Source organism: Babylonia areolata, chromosome 16 (assembly GCF_041734735.1).
Source record: "Babylonia areolata isolate BAREFJ2019XMU chromosome 16, ASM4173473v1, whole genome shotgun sequence".
Classification (NCBI taxonomy): Eukaryota; Metazoa; Mollusca; class Gastropoda; order Neogastropoda; family Buccinidae; genus Babylonia; species Babylonia areolata.
Window position 1 is genome coordinate 2,037,501 of NC_134891.1, and position 27,578 is coordinate 2,065,078.

Sequence of the window (27,578 nt, forward strand, 5' to 3'; positions counted from 1 at the left end):
GAAAGTAACACCATAAACAGTGCATGTGGGGAATTAACATCACACACAGGGCATGTGGGAAAGTAACGTCATACACAGGGCATGTGAGAAAGTAACACTATACACAGGGCATGTGGAAAATGACATAATACACAGGGCATGTGGCAAAGCAACGTTATGCAGAGGGTATGTGGGAAAGTAACACCATACACAGGGCACGTGGGAAAGTAACGTCATACACAGGGCATGTGGGAAAGTAACGTCATACACAGGGCACGTGGGAAAGTAACGTCATACACATAGCACGTGGGAAAGAACACGGGCTCCCTGCATTGTCACAGATCTGTGGAGCAGGACCGGCACACCCACCAGCCCCACTGTCGGTCCACTGACCATCCACAGGATGTGTCCAGGCATGGAATACTTCAGGACCCTCAACACCACACAGATCGCTACGTCACAGGAAAACGTGTCAGACTGTGGCTACCAATATAAAAAGAGAATCAAAAACCGTCAGGGCGTGATATACGGAGTTTGCCAGGGTAACACGTATTTCTGTTTAGTGGTGGTGAAAAGGCCAGACCCAAAGTATATTCGTGTTTTGGTTCAGCGACTGGCGTACTGGTGTGACGACAGGCACTGGAAAGCTAGAATAAGAGGTGGGAATCCTACTCCCTACATAAAAACTGTAGACTGCGAATCACATAGCCTTGGGGAAATATACACGGGATCAGATTCGGACTATGTTCATATAGAAAGCTTCAACAGTCCTGAGCTGAAAATTTATATTGAAACAGTTGAGTACTACGACTTTGTCATAACTCACATGCCTGGACATTCTGGCTATATAACGCTACCGATCATGAGCAGTAGGGTAAAAAGGGTTAACAAAGAATGGAGAGTGCCATCTGGATGTCAGATAATGGTTAGCATTCAAGAGTTTGACGCTCTCCGCACATGTGATAACTGTGGGAGAATAGAGCTAATGTCCTTAAACACAAATGCATCAAACCGACGTGTTGAACGTGTTTGCATTACTCGCCCTTCCTCAGCTGTGCTCATTAACGCTTCACACGTTCAGATCGTGTTTGACCATATCAAAACGCGTTTTTGCCTTGATGGCTTGAAACTCTCTGTGTCAGCACTTTCTGCAAGTAATCAGCTCGTCCTGTTACCCGGCGGGTTATTCAACTGCTCTACACATCAATATTCTGAATTTCAGCGTCATCTAGACTGTAATCTGAAGACAGAGTGTGAAGATGGACGGGATGAAACAGAACACTGTTCCTTCAGCAGTCCCGACTGTCGGGGACTGGTGGCTTCACGAAACAAGTGTCTGCAATTGATCTTACTTGACAAGGTTGGATCAGTATACTTTCACAGTTACGAATGTGGAAGGACAGGTGCACGATTAGCGTCACTGAAGACAAGGATGGAACAGAACGGTGTTCTGAATCTGTTTAAAAGTTACATGAAGTTTTTGGTGACTATAGGTCTAAAGATAGGCTGGCAAGATGAACCATTTATATACAGCAGGTTCTTAAAGTGGTCTGACAATACCATGATCTATAACACCAATCATTTGTTTCCAAAATACACCAAATACCTTGAAGCAAAAATAAATTCACGTGTTTTTTCTGTAATGACCATAAGATCAAAGAAAATAATGCCTTCTTCAGAAACCAGTTCAATTGTATGTGAACTAGAAGTACAAGTAAACGGAGTCTTTGACGCACACATTCCAATCTCTCTTTTACACTCTACCGAATCCGTGTTCCTGTATACGCAACAGGCGTTATGCGTCAGCCGAGACCATCATGTTACACACCTATTTTTCTCCCATGACTCTGGTCGCTCTGGAACAGCTCAGTTCATGTCCTGCTCATTCACTAACATGAGCAATACAGAACAGTCAGGGGCATTTCTTCATCAAAAAGGACCAACGCACGCTCATGTCATGTATACATGTGATGATCATACAACGATATACCACAGCTTTGTGTGTGACTTCCGACAGGACTGTGCAGATGGTACTGATGAGTCGTTCTGTGACTTCCCTTCATGCACTGGCTTTCTGTGTTCTAACAATCAGTGTGTATTACTCAGTCAACGTTGCAACCAGTATGCAGATTGTGTGGACGGTTCTGATGAGGTTGGGTGTCTTTATCGCTTTGCTTACTGGCAAGGCTTTCATGAGACTGACATGAAACAAAAGGTTTATCTGAATCTAGATGGGGTTGGCTACTTCACACATCAGGCGATGACAACTGATGACTCTTGTCCTCATAGTCATTATCGCTGCACAGCTGAGTGGTTGTATTGTCTGCCTGTCTACACCCGGTGTAACGGATTTTCTGACTGTGTGTATGGAGAAGACGAACAAGACTGTCAGATAGCAACGTGTCCTGGTTTCTACCAGTGTCGAGGTTCCAGAGTTTGCGTGCACAGAGATAATCTGTGTGATGGCTGGGCTCAGTGTCCACAGCGGGATGACGAATTGCTGTGCGACAAAATATGCCCTGAAGGTTGTCTGTGTCAAGGTCATGTCTTCCTGTGTAACAAACGGTTTTTTCCAGATCAGTATCCTCAGTCACGATGCGTGGACGCAACAGATTCAAACATGGCACTGAATTATTTCAATAAAAACACATATCTTGTTCGTTTGACGCTATCACAGTGTTCCCTTTATAACATTTCACTGGTTAAACTCACAAATCTGAAGTATCTCGATCTTTCTAACAACTATATAAAAAATCTCAATATGAAAGTTTTACTTGAGCTACTAAATTTAAGGGTTCTACATTTACAAAACAATCCTCTTAGCACAATGGATAGTGAAACAAGGAGGCACGTTCATTATGCCCTGACACGAGTAGATATATCGAACACGTATTTCAAGATATTTTTCAACAATCTATCTATATATTTGCCTCACGTGCAGTTTTTGAATATGTCATTCTGTGTTGTTAAAACTATTGGACTTGTAGGTTTAAAAAATCTGCCACGCCTCAAGGAGTTGGATATCAGGAGGAATAGAGTTACTGACTTTCCATTAGACTTGTTTTCAAGCTGTGATCACTTAGGTCGAATATTTTCCCCAAACTACAGATTTTGCTGTATTGACTTATATCCTAAGACCTCTGATAAAATTAATTGTTTAGCTCCACACACAATACTCCCTTCGTGTTCAGCACTGCTGCCAAATGAACTTTACAGGATTTTCTTGTGGCTGACTGGTGTTTCGGCCATGGTAGGCAACATGGTGTGTTTGATGACTTCAATTGCTGTTAAAAAAGTGATAGGAAGAGGTTTCTTCGGGGCTGTTGTCCACATGCAGTTTGCTGACATATGTATGGGGATTCACGTCAGCATTATCATGATAGCAGACAATATATTTCATGGAAAATATCTCCAAATAGAAAAATCATGGACTAATGATATAATCTGCAAGGTTGCTGGGTTTCTTTTCTTTCTGTCTAGTTCAGTGTCAGAACTGATTATTTGGTTTATCAGTTTGTATCACATAACTGCGCTTTATTTTCCCGAATGTGGAGGGAAATTCATTAAGATTTTACCAGCTGCATGTTGTGTGTGGATTGTTGGGATTCTGTTGGCAATGATCCCATTTCTTCCTGGACTATCCCACTGGGGCCTCCAGGGTCAGTCTGGTCTCTGTCGTGTGGCTTTATTTGAAAACTATTACTCTGGACACAACTTCAAGTGGTTCACAGTGATAGTGGCAATCAACTTTGTTTTATGTGTGATGATTACAGCTGGCCAAGCTGTCATCTTCAAGCGAACACCACAGTACAGGGTGACCCTCAGTCCCTCACAGAGACCAGTGTATTCTTCAGTGCACGTGATGAGAAAAATGACTGTGACAGGTGTTGCCACCTGGCTGGCATTAAGTCTGGTTATGACAATGAATTCACATGGGGTTTCTGGTTTCGATCAGATCCACGACACCATGATTGTGTTCATGTTGCCTTTCAGCTCTGCTGTCAACCCACTTCTCTACCTGTGGACCATAAACTCACAAAGGCAACGTCAGCAACAGGAAGATAAATTAATACACGTGTTAAAAGCACGACTTGCCCAGGCTGGAAACAAAAAAACAAACATGACATGATATGAATAGTTATATAGCGCTTATCCTCGGTCTGAGACCAAGCTCTAAGCGCTTTACAAACATCGAGTCATTTTGCACAACAGGCTGTGCCTTCCTGGGTAGAACCAACTGACAGCTGCCATCTTGTGCTCATCATTCGTTTCCTGTGTCATTCAGTCATGTTTCTGGCACGCACGCATACACGCACACTCACACGGACATGTAACAGTTGACGTGTATGGTCGTTTTTGTTTGTTTAACCCGCCATATAGGCAGCCATATTCCGTGCACGCTGGGTATGTTCTTGTTTCTATAACCCACCCATCGAATGCTGGCATGGATTACAGAATCTTTAACGTGCGCATTTTGATCTTCTGCTTGCGTATACACACGGAGGTGATTCGGGCACTAGCAGGTCTGCACATATGTTGACCTGGGAGATCGGAAAAATCGCCACCGTTAACCCATGAGGTCTGTACATATGTTGACCTGGGAGATCGGAAAAATCGCCACCATTAACCCATGAGGTCTGCACATATGTTGACCTGGGAGATCGGAAAAATCGCCACCATTAACCCATGAGGTCTGTACATATGTTGACCTGGGAGATCGGAAAAATCGCCACCATTAACCCATGAGGTCTGCACATATGTTGACCTGGGAGATCGGAAAAATCGCCACCATTAACCCATCAAGTCTGCACACACGTTGACCTGGGAGAATAAATGACGAAATTTCAAATCTGGATATTTCTGCGAATAGAAAAGACCCTGTTGAAAAAGAAACCATATAATATGCGATGGTTTCCTTTATATGAATATAGTTTATGGGGGTTTGAAGTTGAGCTTGTCTTAATTTCATTGACCGGTGCACAAGAGGGTACTCTTATGCCAAGGGCAGTAACTCTCAATGCGTCCCAGTTTGTTTGTTTTTTTCTCGGGAACATGTAAAAATGAGTTCAGCAGACCCTGAAGAACATTTTAAGACTAGTCTACTTCATTCCTGGCTGGGGTGGGGGTGGAGGGGTGGGTGGGGTGCACGATAACCCCCTCGGTCTTGTGGACTAACAGTTATGTGCCATCACCGTCACCGTCACCACTGACGTCACCATCATCATTATCATTGTCGTTGTCATCGTTTCCCTCTTTATCTTCCTTTTGTCTTTCTCAGTTTTCTCGAACATTTGCGTTGGTAAAAGACAAGAATCCAACCCCGATGACTTTTTTTTACAAAAACAAAATTACGGGGGACTTCCCACGCTTTCTCATGTAATTGAGAGAGGACGTGAGCGGGGAAAGACCACACTTTCCAGCAATGTCACGATTTCTCTCAAAGTGACATTGCGAGAACACCCCTTATTCCAAATTGTAGGATATATAATCTCCCATTCACCACCCTATTCCAGGCCGTAGTAATTATTTACACGATGTAAGCCGTCCCTTTTCTGCGAGCTCGCTTTTCTGCTGCAGCAGCTGACAGTTTGTCCTCACCAATCCGTAGCTGATTCTTGAGAGTGCTTCTCCATCTGTTGCGGTCATCTGCAAGGTCCTCCCAGGACTCAGTGTGGATCTCAAGCGCCTTCATGTCACGTTTGTAAACGTCTTTGTATCTCAGCTGTGGGCGGCCGATGCTTCTCTGCCCCGTGGCGAGCTCTCCATGAAGGACGTCTTTTGGGATGCGACCATCTTCCATGCGGCGAACGTGGCCCAGTCAAACTGCAAGTACACCCGCTCTGCACACTCGACACTTTCAAAGCATGGAGTCGCTGAGGCAGACAACAGAAATAATGACCTAAAACAGTATGGCAGGAATTATACGACCCTAGAATTTACCACGTACTCCAGGAAGATAATAAGAACCCCGCTGACAGTGAAGACACTGTACTGAAAGTGTTCAACAGTAGATCAGGGTTACGCCACATCACCAAGAACCATATAGACGTGATCCACCGACTGAGCAAGAAGAATTCCCATGGGAATCATCGTCCGTTTTGTGTCCAGAAAGACACGAGACGGACAGACACGAAGGACAGTTGAACGGGCCGCCGCAAGCTAAGCAGCGACGCTGGCCACGGAAGAAATGAATATTTGTATTTGTATTTGTTTTTTTAATTATTTTTTTATTTTTTATCATAACAGATTTCTCTGTGTGAAATTCGGGCTGCTCTCCCCAGGGAGAGCGCGTCGCTACACTACAGCGCCACTCCTTTTTTTTTGTATTTTTTCCTGCGTGCAGTTTTATTTGTTTTTCCTATCTTAGTGGATTTTTCTACAGAATTTTGCCAGGAACAACCCTTTTGTTGCCGTGGGTTCTTTTACGTGCGCTAAGTGCATGCTGCACACGTGACCTCGGTTTATCGTCTCATCCGAATGACTAGCGTCCAGACTACCACTCAAGGTCTAGTGGAGGGGGAGAAAATATCGGCGGCCGAGCCGTGATTCGAACCAGCGCGCTCAGATTCTCTCGCTTCCTAGGCGGACGCGTTGCCTCTAGGCCATCACTCCACTAATATTCCTTTTTCTCCAGCATGTAGTAACATATCTCTTTGCCCCAAACCCAGTCCATGTTCATTATATGTTGTAAAAAAAACCACACCCTACAACAACAACAAAAAACAAAACAAAAAAAACCCACTTTCCCCCTAATAATCCAGTACGTGTTGCATGTAGAATATCCCTTTCCCCCTTGCTCCAGTCCCTAGAAACTATATGATGTAAACTATCTCTTTTCCGCCCTTCATGTGTAGTTCACTAAAAATCCACATTCCAAATACCACCCACTCCATAGCCGGCAATTACAGAATGCAAAACATCCCTTTTCCACCTGTAATCCAGTTCGTGATTATAGGATGTTAACTTCGAGGTAAATATCAAGGTATAAAACATCCCTCCCTCCCTCCCTAGAACAACTCCATGCATGTACAATATCCCTATTATCCCCTGAACGCAGTCTGTCAAAGTCAATGTCACATCAAAGTGGTTTTCACTATTCATTCCGTAGACGTATCACAGATGAGTTTTGAAGGCCTTGCCTGACTTGCAATTCTTATAGTTGCTATTGTTGTAGTTACTATTGTAGTTACTGTTCTTGTTATCGTTCTTGTTGTTTTTGTCAGTACTGTTTTTGCTTCCACTGTTGTAATTGTTACTGTTGTTTTGGTTGTCATTGTTGCTGTTTCAAAAGGTCGTTTTTGTTGTTATGTTAGCCATCATTGTTGTTGATACTGTTGGCGTTATTGTTATGGTTTGCTTGCTATTACTCGTGTTGTTATTGTTGTTGATATTCTTACTGTTAATTTTTTTTTAGTTGTTATTATCACTGTTCCCTCAGGCCAAAATTAACAGCGAGGACGCATCACACACACACAGAGCGCAAAATAAGGGAAGCCATCCTTTACAGCTTGTCTGTCGACATGATCGGCAGATGTTTCCCTTGTGTCACAGCATGGGTCCCTCAAGTTGCGTGAGCAGTATCGTGTGTTGGACAGCACGGCGGATTGTATCTGAACGTCCAGACACAAAGCAATATGGTTCTGTCCACACTCTCCCCTCCTTGGTTTGTTTCTTTCTTGATTATGTTTTCCACTTCTCTCTTTATTTCGTGTTCATGCGTAAAGACAGTCTCTGAGAGTACTTCATAAGAATGCCAACAAAAACGAGGAGCCATAACAGCCGAACGCCTACATATACACACATATAAACTATAGGTCAACTTTGGGTAGTACACACACACACACACACACACACACACACACACACACACACACACTCACACACACACTGATGCACACAATTTTATTCTCGCCAGCAATAAAACCGGATAATGGTAACAAAAAACGACAAGAACAAAACAACAGGTCCAGTAATCATAATCACCATCTGTAGACAATCACCATCAAAATGACAGTAATAAAGACAACAGTAACAGCAGGTGCAGCAGAGTGCAAGTGCCTGTTTCATGTTCTGTGGAGCGTGACATCCAGTATAAGCACAGGTCCAGCCATCAGACACATAGCGCTACTGGCAGCATTGAACATATATGCCCACGACAGCACTTGTTCTGGTATGGACTGGTAGTTCCACCCGAACACTGCCACACCCGACAACCCGAATACTCCTGCAAACAGAGCAATGCATCTTTTTTTAAAAAATTTAAAATTATTTTTTCATCAAGAGGCAAAGCCTTCGTGGCTAACGTATGAATCCTACAACTTTAACAAGGACACTCCCTCGAGTTAGAAAAGAAAACAAACAAAAGAAATGTGATCAAACTGCCCAACCGCAGCACACAGATGCAATTTGAAGCATGTATCCTTGCTAAAGTTAAGTGTGCTTTTTCATGAAAGCACCAATATACACACGACACATAAAAGCACACGAGCCCCGACACACACACACACACACACACACACACACACACACACACACATCGTTACTTCCTACCTACATTCTTTTACATTGTTTATTTTCTTACTGAGCCACCAACTAATTACTTGAGCGTGGAATAATTGTTTGTAGGTGGGTGAAGTGGGGGTTATGAGTGCTCACGTGATTATGGTGTATTGCTTTTCATTCTTAACTCACTCAGTACGGCCAGTCCTCTCTTCTCTACACAGATCCCTCGGATGTCCAGTGGGTGTCTCAATGACCCAACCTTTAGCTTCAGTCGTCAGAATTGTGGTATTCTTTGTCAATATTCACCTCTTCAGTATAAGAGCCTTCCGCTTGCAATATTTTGATGGTGGTAATTGGGGTGAAACGCTGTTAACGTCGTCTCTTTCGCCGTTCGTATGGAGAGAGTTAATGACTGGGATGGAAGCTGGTGCAGTGAGAGTGAAGGAGAGGAGGCAGTGTGAGGGGATTCTGAGACCAGGGTGTGTGTGTGTGTGTGTGTGTGTGTGTGTGTGTGTGTGTGTGTGTGTGTGTGTGTGTGTGTGTGACCAGGGTGTGGATTGGAGTTGGGAATGTATGACTTTGTGGGTTGGGGATGGGAGGGTGTGTGTGTGTGTGTGTGTGTGTGTGTGTGTGTGTGTGTGTGTGTGTGTGTGTGTGTGTGAGACCAGGGTGTGGCTTGGAGTTGGGAATGTATGACTTTGTGGGTTGGGGATGGAAGGGGGAGTGTGTGTGTGTGTGTGTGTGTGTGTGTGTGTGTGTGTGTGTGTGTGTGTGAGTGTGTGTGTGTGTGTGAGAGACCAGGGTGTGGACTGGAGTTGGGAATGTATGACTTTGTGGGTTGGGGATGGGAGTGTGTGTGTGTGTGTGTGTGTGTGTGTGTGTGTGTGTGTGTGTGAGTGTGTGTGTGTGTGTGTGAGACCAGGGTGTGGATTGGAGTTGGGAATGTATGACTGTGAGTTGGGGATGGGAGGGGGAGTGTGTGTGTGTGTGTGTGTGTGTGTGTGTGTGTGTGTGTGTGTGTGTGTGTGTGTGTGTGTGTGTGTGTGTGTGTGATATTTTATCATATATAAATAACTTTCTTAAGCAGCTCAGTTTTACTTTCAGTTTAGTCACAGCTTACTCTGATGTTTGCACATCTCAAAGAGTGAAATTCTGCGCCTTTGTATAAATAATAAACCAGTCCTGAATCCTGATGATATGGTGCGCAGGATGGTATGCCAAGGTCATCATTTGGTAAAACAGAAATGGCTTCATGGCGACTGTATCATACTTCCAGTTTTAACTCTTTCCATATGAACGGCGAAAGAGACGACGTTAACATCGTTTCACCCCAATTACCATCATCAAAATATTGCAAGCGGAAGGCTCTTATACTGAAGACGTGAATGTTGACAAAGAATACCACAAATCTGACGACGGAAGCTAAAGGTTGGGTCATTGAGACACCCACTGGACATCCGAGGGGTCTGTGTAGAGGAGAAGAGAGGACTGGCCGTACTGAGTGAGTTAATCAAACTTGGTCTAACGGCCGGTTATGGGAACAGCATGATCAGGAAAGAAATTCAAAATCAGAGGTTAACGGTCAAGGTCACGACCTGGTATATGATATTGATTGGAAACGTTTTTCGTGCGAAAGTGATAACATGTGTGATCTTCACCAAAGGTGGTACAAGAAGAAAGGTCAAGTCCACAAGGCCAATTGGGAAAATGTAAAAGCATGACAGAACTGTGGTATTTGATCCAGTGCGTATTCAACATGGTATACATTATAGAGAACCAGAACATTAGCGCTTTGTAAATTTAGACAATTCAAAGGTGAAGGTCATGTCAGTTGGGTTTTTGTTTTTAAACCCATAACCAATCTGTTTTGCAGTGTTATTTATTTATTTATTTTTATTTATTTATTTTTCATGATTCCTTTGTTGGAATAAGACTGGATCAAAGTGAGTCTTGAAGGCCTTGCCTCTCTTGTTTTTTTGTTGTTGTTTTTTGTTGCTGTTGTTGTGTCAGCAGGATTCACACGTAAGCCTCGAAGGCTTTGCTTCTTTTTAATCAGCTGGAGACTTTCATGACATCATCATCGTCATCATCACATCATCATCGTCAACCTCCTCCTACTCTTGCTGGACATACGTACCGGCAACAACGGCGGACAGCCCGCATGCGGTCTGCCAGATCCTCTGACCCATGTTGATCCTCATCAGCCCAGTGACCAGCGCCGTCAACACGAAGACTGTGGCGGCGATCTCCAGACCCTGCACTGCCCGGTACCATGAGTGGTCTGCACACACACACACACACACGCACGCACACACACACACACGCACACACACACACACGCACGCACGCACGCACACACACACACACACACACACACACACACACACACACACACACACACACACACACACGCAGACACACACGCAGACACACATCCACCCGGAACCATATATGTCACCTACAAATGGACACTGTAAAATATCGACCAAAATAATAAGACACAAAACCAAGGAGTATTTCGTTCGAAATTCCATTTCTGGTGAAAGCATTAATCAGCATATACCGCAATAGCCGAGTGGTTTAAGCGTTGGACTTTCAATCTGACGGTCCCGGGTTCGAATCACGGAAACTGCGCCTGGTGGGAAAAGGGTGGAGATTTTTCCGATCTCCCAGGTCAACACATGTGCAGACCTGCTAGTGCCTGAACCCCCTTCGTGTGTATGCGTACGCAGAAGATCAAATACGCACGTTAAAGCTCCTGCAACCTATGTCAGTGTTCGGTGGGGTTATGGAGACACGAAAATACTCAGCATGCATGAACCACGACAGAGTCATCGGCAAGTCGATGTTGGTCGTGAAACGGAAAGAAGAAGAAGAAGGATGGTGCGGACACGTGGACTGGAACAACCATCTCTCAAACTCGGCGATGCAAAGCGGTATGGGCCCTGCACCAACAACAGCCGGCAGTGTTGTTTCCATTTATGTGCTGTCTATAATCCCCCAGGCGCTGAATGTGATGAATGGGAAGACTTATCAAAACTGTACTGAAAGCCGAGTTCTTCGATAATAAACCCTTTCACCGCCAAGCTCGCATTTATGCACAGGCGTGGTAGAGGACCCATGTCACTGAAAGGTGACCATTCATTGGTCTGTTATCCATGAACCTACTGCTCTTAATGTTCGGTGGTAGGATAGGCCATGTTTTCTATACATCGCAGGGGGAATCCCCAGCTGTTCTTAGCCAATGACTTTTCTGTGTTTATACCACAAGGGAATTTTGTACTCTAAACTGACTGGCGGTGAAAGGGTTAATAAGCACAAAACGTGAAGGAAGGCTGGGAGAAGGGAGAGGGTTGGAGAGATGGAGGGGGATAAAGGAAAAGAGAAGAGAGACAGAGAGTGGCAGAAAGACAAAGGAAAGAGAGACAGCGCCTTGAATAGATTGACACACAGAGAGACAGAGCCTTGAATAGATTGACACACAGAGAGACAGAGCCTTGAATAGATTGACACACAGAGAGATAGAGCCTTGAATAGATTGACACACAGACAGATAGAGCCTTGAATAGATTGACACACAGAGAGACAGAGCCTTGAATAGATTGACACACAGAGAGACAGAGCCTTGAATAGATTGACACACAGAGAGACAGAGCCTTGAATAGATTGACACACAGAGAGATAGAGCCTTGAATAGATTGACACACACAGAGACAGAGCCTTGAATAGATTGACACACAGAGAGACAGAGCCTTGAATAGATTGACACACACAGAGATAGAGCCTTGAATAGATTGACACACAGAGAGACAGAGCCTTGAATAGATTGACACACAGAGAGATAGAGCCTTGAATAGATTGACACACAGAGAGACAGAGCCTTGAATAGATTGACACACACAGAGAGACAGAGCCTTGAATAGATTGACACACAGAGAGACAGAGCCTTGAATAGATTGACACACAGACAGATAGAGCCTTGAATAGATTGACACACAGAGAGATAGAGCCTTGAATAGATTGACACACAGAGAGATAGAGCCTTGAATAGATTGACACACAGAGAGACAGAGCCTTGAATAGATTGACACACAGAGAGACAGAGCCTTGAATAGACTGACACACAGAGAGACAGAGCCTTGAATAGATTGACACACACAGACACAGAGCCTTGAATAGATTGACACACAGAGAGACAGAGCCTTGAATAGATTGACACACAGAGAGACAGAGCCTTGAATAGATTGACACACAGAGAGACAGAGCCTTGAATAGATTGACACACAGAGAGACAGAGCCTTGAATAGATTGACACACAGAGAGACAGAGCCTTGAATAGATTGACACACAGAGAGATAGAGCCTTGAATAGATTGACACACACAGAGACAGAGCCTTGAATAGATTGACACACACAGAGACAGAGCCTTGAATAGATTGACACACAGAGAGACAGAGCCTTGAATAGATTGACACACACAGAGAGACAGAGCCTTGAATAGATTGACACACAGAGAGATAGAGCCTTGAATAGATTGACACACAGAGAGACAGAGCCTTGAATAGATTGACACACAGAGAGATAGAGCCTTGAACAGATTGACACACAGAGAGACAGAGCCTTGAATAGATTGACACACAGAGAGACAGAGCCTTGAATAGATTGACACACAGAGAGACAGAGCCTTGAATAGATTGACACACAGAGAGATAGAGCCTTGAATAGATTGACACACAGAGAGATAGATAAAGGAGACAGCAAGCAAGAGAGAGAGGGGGGGGCGTGGAGGGGGGGGGAGATGAGATGAGATGATTTATTCATTTAAGGCCATAGCCTCATATGAATGAAGAGCGACAACACACACTGTGCAAATATCACCATAACTAATAGCGATAACACACAATGTGCAAATATCACCATAACTAATAGCGATAACACACAATGTGCACATATCACCATAACTAATAGCGATAACACACAATGTGCAAATATCACCATAACTAATAGCGATAACACACAATATGCAAATATCACCATAACTAATAGCGATAACACACAATATGCAAATATCACCATAACTAATAGCGACAACACACAATATGCAAATATCACCATAACTAATAGCGATAACACACAATGTGCACATATCACCATAACTAATAGCGATAACACACAATATGCAAATATCACCATAACTAATAGCGATAACACACAATATGCAAATATCACCATAACTAATAGCGATAACACACAATGTGCACATATCACCATAACTAATAGCGATAACACACAATGTGCAAATATCACCATAACTATCAGTGAGCATTCGCCATTTTCTCAATTGATTAAAGAAATTATGATAATGCCGTTTCTCTTAACTTAAAAGCTCAATGTGAATATAATGCGAGATTAAGTATGACACCATTATCAGATGATACCATCAATAAACAGCAAACATGGATCTTCTTAATATTTCTTTGGAATAAATCTTTCGCAAAAATAATGTAAAACAGGACACTTCAAAACCAAATGAACGTCATCTTTATTTGACTCCTTGCACAAAGAACACAGCTTCTCTGAACTATCAACATTTTCAAAGCGGTAGGGCCTACTTGTGTACACAGATTTCAGAAATGCCAAATCTAAAGTCTAGTTAATAAAAATCGTAGATGTCTTTTCATGTTTAACGCAAGATAATTCTTAACTAAATGTGTACAATATGAGATCTGTAGGAACATAATCTATCACTTGACTGGGTATGATTTTCCCTGATTTTTGCCATCTAATGTCTATTAGATTTTTGCGAAAAGTTTTCAGAAACACATTCTCATTACCCACTCCTTGATATAGTGGAGTGATGGCCTAGAGGTAACGCGTCCGCCTAGGAAGCGAGAGAATCTGAAGGCGCTGGTTCGAATCACGGCTCAGCCGCCAATATTTTCTCCCCCTCCATTAGACCTTGAGTGGTGGTCTGGACTCTAGTCATTCGGATGAGACGATAAACCGAGGTCCCGTGTGCAGCATGCACTTAGCGCACGTAAAAGAACCCACAGCAACAAAAGGGTTGTTCCTGCCAAAATTCTGTAGAAAAATCCACTTCGACAGGAAAAACAAATAAAACTGCACGCAGGAAAAAATACCCAAAAAAATGGGTGGCGCTGTAGTGTAGCGACGCGCTCTCCCTGGGGAGAGCAGCCCGGATTTCACACAGAGAAATCTGTTGTGATAAAAAGGAATACAAATACAAATATTCCCATACATATCCAAAGCCCATTTCACATGGACAAAGTTCGCACATTTGACGCCAAGTTCCTTTTACCTTCAGAATCTAAATCATACAACATTTAGGATTTACGTAACAGTCTATCTTCATTCATTTTTAGTAATTTAAACCAGTATCAAACGCATCTATCTATAGAATTTATATAGATTGTATATCTGTTATTCTCACCGTATACTAAATCGTTAGGTGTTTTCATTTCAACTCCTAAAAACTTTTTCAGTCCGAATAAATGAACGGACTTAAATTGTCTAGTACCATTTTTCTCCAGACCCTATATTTCTGAACTATGTTGTAGCTGTACGCTGGGCTGTGTATCGAAAATCTTAATGAAAGCATCCAAAGAATTATTGTTCGATAAGATATCGAAAAATTTAATGAAAATATCCAAAGAACTATTGTTCAAAAAAAAAAAAAAAAAAAAAAAAAAAATTCTTATTTATATGTATCAGCACGTCATTTGCTCTGCTTGTGAGATCCCTGCATGCAGCTACAAAACTCAAACGAGCAGGAAAAAAAAGAGTTCCAAGATATCTGTAAGCATTGACAACTGGCATGTCAATACCACCGTATACCCACCTTTCCTTTCCTGCCTGTTATACCTTTCCTGAAAACAATAATATTGTTATTACTTTTATCTCATTTAACATTAAATTGTTATTTAGTGGCTGAGTTTAAAAAAAAAAATTTTTCAAGGTTATTTAGTCGCGTCTGCAGACCAATATCTGTCTCCGAGAGCAAAACAATATAATCAGCAAGTAATAATATGAACAGTTCTATGAAATCAGTTGTGATTCTCGCACCTTGTTTTCTTCGATCTATTACTTCTAAAGTTAATTCATTCATGAACAAGAGAGAGAGAGAGAGAGAGAGAGAGAGAGAGAGAGAGAGAGAGCAGCAGCAGCAAAGTGAATAAGCGCATTTTAAAAAGCGATAAGTGATCGGGAAAGTTTGAGTGTTTTTTTGTTTGTTTGTTTGTTTGTTGTTTTTGTTGTTGTTGTTTTTAAGGGAGAAAGTGGGAGAAGGGGGAGGGGGGGCGGGAGGTGGAGGGGGGGGAGAGGGTGAGGGGGGTGGGGTGGGGGTGGCAGGGCTGAGGTGAAGGAGTACTGATAATTGTTTCTATCAGCGGAGAAGAGGAAAGCATGTATTGTAGTTGTTGGGGTGGGGTTCAAATCTCCGATACAGCGTTTTCCATAGGAGGGTAAGGAAGTGGAGTGATGGCTGGGGGGGAGGGGGGGGGTGGCACTGTAGTATAGCGACGCGCTCTCCCTGGGGAGAGCAGCCCGAATTTCACACAGAGAAATCTGTTGTGATAAAAAGAAATACAAATACAACAACAACAAAAACAAAAACAACAACAACAAAAAAAAAAAAAAAAAAAAAAAAGGGGGGGGGGGGGGGCGGAGGAAAAGGGAATGACCACCTCACACAAGGTCGTTTTACAGAGGTTCTCTATTCTGATCTCTTCAGATACAAAGGGTGAGAGTGCCTGACAGTGCGCAACAATGCGCGTCAATGCGCGACAATGCGCGAACCTCTCATCAGTGTGACAGCAGGCAAAAAACTGAAACACTAGGACCCGTCCGGTCCAGCCGATTCTCACGCTCTGGCTTACAGTTGCTGTGACGGGATCAGCTAAGCTATCCAGAACTGTACTCACTGACACTGAGGAACGATGATCACAATAAAATCATATTCATAAGAAACACGCAATTGCTTCCTCTAGCATCACAAGGAACAACACGCAATTGCTTCCTCTAGCATCACAAGGAACAACACACACGCGCAATATCAACCACACATTCATTCAAGGAGCCACCAAATAAATGCTATTACATATGCATGCAGGAAAGGGTTAGCCATAGCAGTCTACTCACCAATGCCGTTCAGCTCTTCCGTTATGCTGACACACCCCCCTTCAACTGGACAATAGTTCCAGAGGCCCCAGTGAGCCGTGGAGTTGGCCAACCAATGAGGAGCGGCTATGCTGGTCACGTGGTACAGAGAACCCACGACAAGGAGAATTGGACTGATGCCCCACAGAGCACTCTTGGCATCGGTTTCGAACATATTCAGTCCTACCGATATCTGTCCGAGAAATACCTTAGCAAAAAGTATTGCTTGATCGTTTCCGCGGTAGAAGAAAAAAATATGGTTAATGGTGTCTATAACATTGTTTCTTATGGAAGTTGTTGTTGATGTCGTGGACGATGTCAGTGCTGACGAAATATCTCCTTTCCTCTGGAGCTGCCAAGTTTAATGGTGATGAAGATTTCTTTTATTTCCTGTTCATTTTCCTGATCCACACAAGAACTGTTCAGGTGTCGTATTAAGAATCTGCAAAAGAAAAGAAAACAGGATAATAATTGTAACCAGTGTGCATGTGACATGATAGTTGATGAATTTGGATTGAGCCATGCAGATAGCAAACAACAATCTTTTATACTGAACAATAAATTTATCCATTGCAATGAATGTAGTTACGTGAAACAACAGTAAAGTACAAGCGTAATTTCACCGGTTTGTCCAAGGGAATTCTAAAAAAATGTATTTGTATTTCTTTTTATCACAACAGATTTCTCTGTGTGAAATTCGGGTTGCTCTCCCAAGGGAGAGCGCGTCGCTACACTACAGTGCCACCAATTTTTTTTTTTTTTTGTATTTTTTTCCTGCGTGCAGTTTTATTTGTTTTTCCTATCGAAGTGGATTTTTCTACAGAATTTTGCCAGGAACAACCCTTTTGTTGCTGTGGGTTCTTTTACGTGCGCTAAGTGCATGCTGCACACGGGACCTGGGTTTATCGTTTCATCCGAATGACTAGCGTCCAGACCACCACTCAAGGTCTAGTTGAGGGGAAGAAAATATCGGCGGCTGAGCCGTGATTCGAACCAGCGCGCTCAGATTCTCTCGCGTCCTAGGCAGACGCCATCACTCCATTGTGCTAAAAAATGCGGCTTCTTATGTTGTATTCAGGATGGGAGAATAGGAAACTACTGTCTATCACACACACACACACACACACACACACACACACACACACACACACACACACACACACACACACACACACACTGGACAATATTTATTTAATTTCCAAATTATATTTTCGTTTGAAGCGACTACTTTGAATTACTGACATTTAACAAAACAGGACGATAACAGGAAGATGCCATATATGTTATATTCTTTGATAAAACTACCATTACTACTGCTGCTACTACGACTAATTATAATCACAATAATAATAATAGATACAATAATAATAATAATAATGTACATTAGTAAAGCGCTCTTTCTATCCAGGAGCTCATGAACCACTGATAACAACTCTTTTCCTCTCTTCCAACTCCCTCCCATCCTTCTCTCATTCCTCACACTTGCAGAGCCGGCAGGCAAAGGACGGTGTTGGAAAAGAAGGAAATGGGGAGTGCTTTCAGACAGGTTTTGAACAGATGGGGAGTGCTTTCAGACAGGTTTTGAACAGATGGGGAGTGCTTTCAGACAGGTTTTGAACAGATGGGGGTGCTTTCAGACAGGTTTTGAACAGATGGGGAGTGCTTTCAGACAGGTTTTGAACAGATGGGGAGTGCTTTCAGACAGGTTTTGAACAGATGGGGAGTGTTTTCAGACAGGTTTTGAACAGATGGGGAGTGCTTTCAGACAGGTTTGAACAGATGGGGGGTGCTTTCAGACAGGTTTTGAACAGATGGGGGGTGCTTTCAGACAGGTTTTGAACAGATTGGGGGGCGGGTGTGTGTGTGTGTGTGCTTTCAGACAGGTTTTGAACAGATGGGGGTGCTTTCAGACAGGTTTTGAACAGATGGGGGGTGCTTTCAGACAGGTTTTGAACAGATGGGGGGTGCTTTCAGACAGGTTTTGAACAGATGGGGAGTGCTTTCAGACAGGTTTGGAACTGATGAGTTTTTAGCGAAGAACGTAAGGCAGAGACAGATGAACGGATATGATGTGGAAGAGCTGAACCTGATATGAGGAATAGCTAAGAGGAAAGAACGTTCACCATAGGTTCTTGTATTGACATGAAGAATTTTCAGATGAACGCAGTCAGAGATTGAGCGGAGAGTTCTTGAGTGGGTGTAAGCACTGATAACGTCAGACAATACAGGAATGCCAAGTGGAGTAAAACCCAGAAAAGCAGAGACACGAAACTTTGTATTTAATTCTCGCCTCAACGGGGAGCCATTGCAGAGTTCGGAAGTGAGGAGAAATGTGATCAGTTCGCAGGACTCTGAGAGTCAGACGGGCAGCATTGTTCCGAAGTTGTTTTTTTTTTATTCGCTGAAGAATATTATGGGGATAACATGTGAGAAGAGAAGAGATCTGCAGTAGTCGATTCGTGAAAGCACAAAAGTTTTTGTAGTTTCAACACAAAGGTATTGACGAAAAGACTTTATCCGTCGGAGTCCACAATGGAATGCATTTCAAATTGACCACCTGAGCATGCATACTGAAGTTTGAGTAAAAAAAAAAAGAGGTTATTCTAATATCATTGTGGAATGTCATCATTATGGTATCATAATACGATTTTATTCTCCAATGCTTGTTCGCCTTTCATCTTATGATATTTTATAGAATCGTGTCAAGAAAAAAAGTTGCTTTCAATTTAAAAGAAAATCATAATGATGGCAAATTTATTTTCAAAAGATTACGAATGACAAATTAAAATAAGTAGTTTGCATAATACTTTATTCGAAGAGTATATGCGTGTAGAGGTGGTTTTATCATTACAATCTTCCTAATACTTCAAGGCAATTCTGTAGATCTTTAGGAAAAAAAACAACATTTATATTCATTCTAGTTTTATAGTTTTAAAGTTGATATGAAAATTGAGTATTTTGTTAAACTAATGACATGTAGAGCCAAGTACAGGTACTTATAAACGTCGTAAGAAGTGAAAAGGACTTCATTTTGAGAAAAGTCAAGACTGGAAATTTTTTCGTTTCATCGTGATCAGTTCAAGGGTATTAACTCGCATGGTTTACAATTTTTAACTGTGAATTCCGACTGATTCTGTGGATATTTTTATGGCAGTTTGGGGCATAATCCAGTAAGTGATGAGGCGTTCACAAATCTTTCTCTGAATAAATATTTAACGGTCTCCTTCTCCAACTTTCCATCACGTTATCGTGTATTGTCCATTGAATATAGGATTGAACGGGCAGGTCAACAACTTGAAACAAAATGGCGTCGTTTAAGATGAGAAAGATCAGTTTAAAGCAAATTAAGTCCCCTAGCATTAATTACAGAGTAATTTCCCTTTTTTACTATCTGCACCAAACCGTTTGCAAAATAAATAAAACTTCCATGCTTAGGAAAAGAAGTTCCTTGTTTGAACAAAAAATGATAATAATGACTACTCTTGTTGTTGGGTCAGAATATCGGATCAAAGTGCCAAGTTTAGAGAATACAAAAAATATAAATATAACAGTAAATGCAGCTTGCATATAATTAGGGTTCATTTTTTTATTTTGTTGTGCCCATCCCAGAGGTGCAATATTGTTTTAAACAAGATGACTGGAAAGAACTAAATTTTTCCTATTTTTATGCCGTTGTCAACTGACAAAGTATTTGCAGAGAAAATGTCAATGTTAAAGTTTACCACGGTCACACAGACACACACACAGACAACCGAACACCGGGTTAAAACATAGGCTCCCTTTGCTTACACAAGTGAGTCAATAAAAGGGGGAACAAATGCACGAAAGTGACCTATTCAGTTTTTAGACCAATAACTCCTTAACTAATTCTGATTTCAAACAAAAGAAAGAACTGTAAGTTATATGCTAAACTCGTACTTGCAACAAACGTGTGTGTGAGGGGGTGGTCGGGGAGGGGTGTGTGGGTGGGGGTGGGGGGCGGTGCGCGTGTGTGTGCGTGCGTGCGTGCGTGCGCCCATACTCGTGCGTGTGTTATAGGTTATGTCTTCTCAGTTATTTGAAAGTTTAGTTCATTGCCTTCTGTTTGAAATTGTCGGACGGATTGTGTTGATTTTCCCCCCTAGCTTTTGAACATGTTAGCTGGCAAGGTTTTGTGTTATACACCGTACCATATCATTGTTCCTTCGTTAACAGTTATCAGGACTTTGCAGTCATTGTAAAGCTCCTTGAGCGTTGGGAGGCGCTATGTAGATTTCCATTACTAATATAATCATTATAGACAAAAAATTATGCAGACTGGTTGGTTGAGCGAAGTGTACACAAGGGGTTTATTCCGACCTGGGGGGTGGGGGGTGGGGGGGGGGGAATGGAATGGTCTAGGTTTGACCCCGGGGTTAAAACCAGCCTTGGCTACTGTATACCCGGGGTATAAACTAGCCAGGGGTAGTTTTCGGCCTCTTACCCGGCACAGCATACATTAGTTTAGTATTAAACAATTAGTGTTGTTGTTGAAACAGTTTATTTATCTGCTGTCATGTTCGGTATGTTCTTGCGTTCGACTGTTGGTACCCCAAAAGGGGAAAAGAAATTAAATCTTGAATCATATATGTATGTGTTTTATCCCTGTCCTTAGGTCAGATATGAAGAGCTTGGCACACACACACACACACACACACACACACACACACACACACACGAGTCGTAGGCACATCGGTACTTGTTCGTGTGCCCTAACATACGATTGCGCTGTGGAACATTCTTCATTGAAACATAATGGGATAATTTGATGAAGATGAATTGAACACACTTCGAACATCATCAGAAAGAACATCACCATGGCGCTGAACCTCCACCAGAATCCTGTCCAGCGGAGACCGAGCGGGTCAGGCGCAACGCACAAAACTCCATTTCCTGAATAAATTCCCAAGTGGAACTAGCCATTAGGGTTGTCGATAGTGGGGTGATTGGTCAGGAGTGGGTTTGTGGTGAATCAATTCTTCCATCGTATGTGGTTGTCACATGTGGAACAGCTTCATGAGACTTCACCTTGTGAAACAGCCTCGACGGCAACGGAGTCTGAACTAAGATCATCGGTGAGGAACACGTACATTTTTCAGTCTGGGAATCTTGTTCAGGTGATTTCCCTGCATCGTTATAGTCGCTTTTCTATTTCTGGGTGTGAACTTTACAAACGGTACGTTGTGGCTTTATCCTTTGTCCGCCTTCAGTCAGTGGGTCGTTTCTGTGAACTGATGACATAGGTACAATCTGCCTTGACGTTTGCTCCGATGTCACTGAAATCTTGTAGGCCAATAACTATTTCTTAGACCTGATGTTCTCATACTGATACTATTGCAGTCAATCTGTCTGGCACTTCAGCAACAAGTTCTGCCAGTCTTTGATAACGCTAAGGCTGGATTGTGTGAACTATCGACTCAAGGCATTTCTGGACTCTCTTTTTTTTCCCGAACTGTGCTGGTCTCAGAAATTCAACAGTGACAGAACACCAACTGCGTCATTTTACGGCGATTACGTCAATGTTTTGTCTTTCCATTTTCGGTTGTTCTCTCCAAGCTTTAGTATCGCTTTCACACTTTCTCTGAGACTTGCATTAATAAATTCCCGATTCCCGAAATGTTTCCAGCACTCTTTGAATATTATTTCTGCAAATCCAGTTGCTCAGCCTGGTACTGTGCAAGAAAGCTTTCTCGCACGATGGAATGAATGACAGAGTGGCACCATCGTCACTCATTGGAATGAAAACCCAGTTTATCCAAACTAATCTTTACAAATCCACAAAGTGATTTCCCCAGTCTATTCTTTCAACAGACCAAAACTAAATGACACCACCGTGTCAACGCAAAGGGACACCTTGCCAAATGAATAAATACAGAAGACATTTCGACAGTATTCCTTCACACATATGGTATGCTTACCTAGCCCCCCCAACCCCAACCCCACACCCTCAATCTGGCGACGAAGATCTCCGATGATTCTGTGAAATTTCGATCTAGATCTACGTGTGAGTAGGCCTAACAATTTCGTTGATTGTGCATCGTGGCTTCTAGCAGACCAAGTTCTGAACGTTTTCAAGTACATTCTAAAGAAAGTACAGCAGGCACCAGATGGAGAAAATGGATAAATAATTAGAAAATTTGATGTGTGACTTAGATATCACAGCAGATAGTCGCAAGAAGGCCATTCTTCTGCATTATGCAGGAGACGAAGTGTATGAAATTCACGACTCGTTTACTCACTTTACTGATGAAAAAAAGGTATCAGAGCAACTGATGAAAGTGATCCAGCAGTACCAAATGAATACAATGCTCTATATCTTGACTGAAGCTTCTCTAACTGAAACTGCAGCCGTTTGTGTTAGAAATACAGACCAAAGGCTCTCCAGTCAATTCTTCAACATTCATAATGCAGTCTGGGACTTCCCCAACCTTTGATGGAAGATTGTGTCATATTTGCTCTTTCTTGGCGTCATTTCTTCCGTCGTCTTTTACCACAACCAGGCTCACTTTAATATTATATATATATATATATATATATATATATATATATATATATATATATATATACATATACATATACATACAAAATAAATGTAAATGTGAAATCGTGATACTCCAAACTGATCACAAGTTAATCATCAACAGCAAACAAGAGCACACTATAAAATCTTCGCCCCCATAAAATCAAGTTCTTGAAATATTTGCTGTTTTAGGATAGGAGAGATAGACAAAATCTTGTAACATTTACAAACATCAGGTTGGTCTCACGATAGTCTCACAATTACCTTCAAGATGCTAAATCGTGTGGCTTTGTGTGGAAAACGATTGTAAAATCATCACAGAACACTCTAAATGTGTTAAAAAACCAGTCTCTTTTTATTCCTTTCAGTGTTAGCGGGGAGGTGGTAGGTGCTCGGTGGGTAAACTTCATTTTCCTCGCTTATTTCCACGAGATACACAATGTATTTTGAACGAAAATTCTTCAAATCAGTATTAATTGTATTCTGAAGCAGGGGAACATGACATATGTAAATGTTAGCCACAAAAACCACACAATTTTGCGACTAAAAAAAATGCGATTCCTGGAATAACAGCATTTTGGGGGTAGGGGAAGCAACTCGACCAGTGTGACCCCCCCAAAGGGTCACATGTTCATCCAAACGTACTGAAATGATTCCTACAAGACCCCTGCAGGTCTCTGTATGAAGATAATTTCGGAAAGAATGATATTGAAGTGACGAAATAAAACAATCGGACAATTTTATGTCAATCCGTCGAAGATTTGATAGTTGGCCAATACAAAATATAATTGTGAAAGAATGAATGATGATATTTGAATTCTGGATATTTGTTCGTATAGAAAAGATCCTATTGAAAACGAAAACATATAATATGTGGTGGTTTCGCTTACATAAATATGAGTTATGGGGGTTTGAAGTTCAGCTTGCCTTAATTTTATTGACCAAGGCGCGAGAGGGTACCCTTGTGCCAAGGGCAGTAACTCTTCCTATCGAAGTTTATCTTTCTACAGAATTTTGCCAGAAACAACCCTTTTGTTGCCGTGGGTTCTTTTACGTGCGCTAAGTGCATGCAGCACACGGGACCTCGGTTTATCGTCTCATCCGAATGACTAGCGTCCAGACCACCACTTAAGGTCTAGTGGAGGGGGAGAAAACATCGGAGGCTGAACCCGTGGTTCGAACCAGCGCGCTCAGATTCTCTCGCTTCCTAGGCGGACGCGTTACCTCTAGGCCATCACTCCACTGATTAATTGTGTGCTTGATAGTCGACTATTCTGTTGACAAAGAACATTCTGTTTAAGGGCGGGATTAAACGCAAATGACATTGGCCTGTGCTCTGTGTATTACGCCCCGGGTGAAGTCAGCACACGGGGCTGACCCGTCAGCAACACACTGAGTGTCAGCAACACACAGCGGCCCAAACTGTACTCTGTTCAAGCATAGACACTTCATTTGGTTCAAGGCATGGATCATTAGCATTCAGCTGCTATACCTTCACGTGACGAGGAATAAACGTCGAATGACTTGAGGGATGGTATTGGAGCGATGTGGTCACGAGACGGGCTCATTTCAAGTTTTTCTTTCGTCATTGAAGTTGTGCTCCCTCCCTCCTCCCCCTCCAGCGACCCCCCCTCCCCCCCCAACCCCCCTCTCTCTCGTGACGCAGCAGTTATTATGGTGCTTTCAATTTGTTTCAGCACATGCACTGTAATGAAATGATCATTGCAAGCTAGTGCATAGATCATACAATGGGTGAGGACTAAGCGATAATTATATACAAAAGCGCCCCGGGTTTTTTTTTTTGTTTGTTTGTTTTTTTTTTACCGATTTTTGTCTTTCTGAAGAAATATATTCTTTGTTTCTCCATAAGCTTCTCACTCTCCAGTCTGTTACACACACACACACACACACACACACACACACACACACACACACACACACACACACACACACATACATACATACACACACCACACTCCCACACCACTCACACACACACACACATACACACACACACACCACACTCACACACACACACACACACACACACACACACACACTGTGATACGACACCACCACCCCCCCACACACACACTATGATACTACACACACACACACACACACACACACACACACACACACACACACACTGTGATACGACACACACACACAGACACACAGACACAGACACACACACACACACACACACACACACACACACACACTGTGATACGACACACACACACAGACACACAGACACACACACACACACACACACACACACACACACACACACTGTGATACCACACACACACAGACACACACACACACACACACACACACACACACACACACACACACACACTGTGATACGACACACACACACGCACACACACACACACACTGTGATACCACACACACACACACACACACACACACACACACTGTGATACCACACACACACACACACACACACTGTGATACCACACACACACACACACACACACACACACACACACACACACACACTGTGATACGACACACACACACACACACACACACACACTGTGATACCACACACACACACACACACACACTGTGACACCACACACACACACACACACACACACACACACACACACACACACACACACACACACACTGTGACACCACACACACACACACACACACACACACACACACACACACACACACATTCTCTCGTATCAAACTATAATTCTCACCATTCCAGAATACTGCCGGACTGTTCCTGCGTCTCAGACACCATCTCAGACACTGATCCTACTCAGTATGAACGTGAAACAACCATGTCTCCACAAACGCTATAATATATATATATTTTTTATAGTACAAAGCCATCACCGTCTCCGTCCACCAAATTAGGACAGCAACAGCTACGCTTGTGTCGACTGACGCTTTCGCCGTATGGCATTTCATGGACTTGATAGAGCAGCTGGTCCTTACACCATGTGACCATGTGAAGGAAATTTGAAACCTGTTGAGTGTACGCCCCCTCGCTCTCTCTCTCTCTCTCTCTCTCTCTCTCTCTTGGAACACTTCTTGCCAAGTGAAGGCTATATGGAACCGTGGTTGTTTGTGAGTGGCCATTTACACAAAGCCTTTGTTTCTTTTTTCGTGTTTGCACGTTTTTGTTGCGCTGTGTGTGTGTGTGTGTGTGTGTGTGTGTGTGTGTGTGTGTGTGTGTGTGTGTGTGTGTGTGTGTGTGTGTGTGTGTGTGTGTGTGTGTGTGTGTGTGTGTGTGTGTGTGTACGCACGCGGGTGTTAATTTTTTTTTTTTTTTTTTTGTATATGTGTATGTGTTCGTGCGTGAAAGGGTGTGTATTATTATGTGTGTGCATCCGTGTGTGCGCGTGTGTCTGTGAGAATACTGTGCGCTCTAAGTATGTCTGTGGCACACACACTTAAGTGCACCCACTCCTACGTCTGTTGAGCAGGCATTCTTGATATCTGTGTCAGTGTCTGTAAGGCATGTCAGTTTCAGTTTTCAGTTTCAGTAGCTCAAGGAGGCGTCACTGCGTTCGGACAAATCCATATACGCTACAGCACATCTGCCAAGCAGATGCCTGACCAGCAGCGTAACCTAACGCGCTTAGTCAGGTCTTGAGAGAAAAAAAAAGAAAAAAAAAGGCATGTCAGACATACCCTCAACGTCGGATGAACAACAACTTAAGGAATGTAATAACAAATACTAACAAATAATAGCCGAATGACACGGAGGCATACGAATTTCCAGAAGACGATCACTTGCCTCAACAGAAAACTGACATACAACCTGGTATCAATGCTGAAAGAAACAAGAAAAATACCAGCAACGACCGTTTGTCACAAGGTCTACGACACTATATCCTAGTCCTATAGTACTGTACGGGCGCAATAGCCGAATGGTTTAAGCGTTGGGCTTTCAATCTGAGGGTCCCGGGTTCGAATCACGGTAACGGCGCCTGGTGAGTAAAGGGTGGAGATTTTTCCCATCTCCCAGGTCAACATATGTGCAGACCTGCTAGTGCCTGAACCTCCTTCGTGTGTATACGCACGCAGAAGATCAAATACGCACGTTAAAGATCCTGTAACCCTTGTCAGTGTTCGGTGGGTTATGGAGACACGAAAATACCCAGCATGCATAAAAAAAACACCCACAACAGAGTCATCGGCATGTCGATGTTGGTCGTGTAACGGAAAATGTTAGTAATGGTCAAAGTTTTGACCGCTGAACATTAATGGAAGAAGAAGAAGTAAAAGAAGAAGTACTGTGCAAATGGCAAAACGAGCGTAAGCAACGCCATACACACTATCATGGATCATGTACAGTCCCTTTATCGGGGATCACCAAGGCAAGGCAAGG

At 42.8% G+C, this 27,578-nt stretch overlaps 1 protein-coding gene across 1 annotated transcript; it reads right to left on the reverse strand.

Annotated features, from left to right (window-relative positions):
- Positions 1 to 7,866: 7,866 nt before the first annotated feature.
- LOC143290777 (uncharacterized) lies at positions 7,867 to 26,167 on the reverse strand. Its single transcript, XM_076600292.1, has 4 exons — positions 25,939 to 26,167; positions 16,639 to 17,098; positions 10,619 to 10,762; positions 7,867 to 8,203 (listed from the first exon to the last, which is right to left on the reverse strand). Exons 2-4 carry the CDS (start codon positions 16,829 to 16,831, stop codon positions 8,043 to 8,045), a joined length of 498 nt encoding a protein of 165 aa, XP_076456407.1. The 5' UTR covers positions 16,832 to 17,098; positions 25,939 to 26,167; the 3' UTR covers positions 7,867 to 8,042.
- Between the last annotated feature and the right edge of the window lie 1,411 nt (positions 26,168 to 27,578).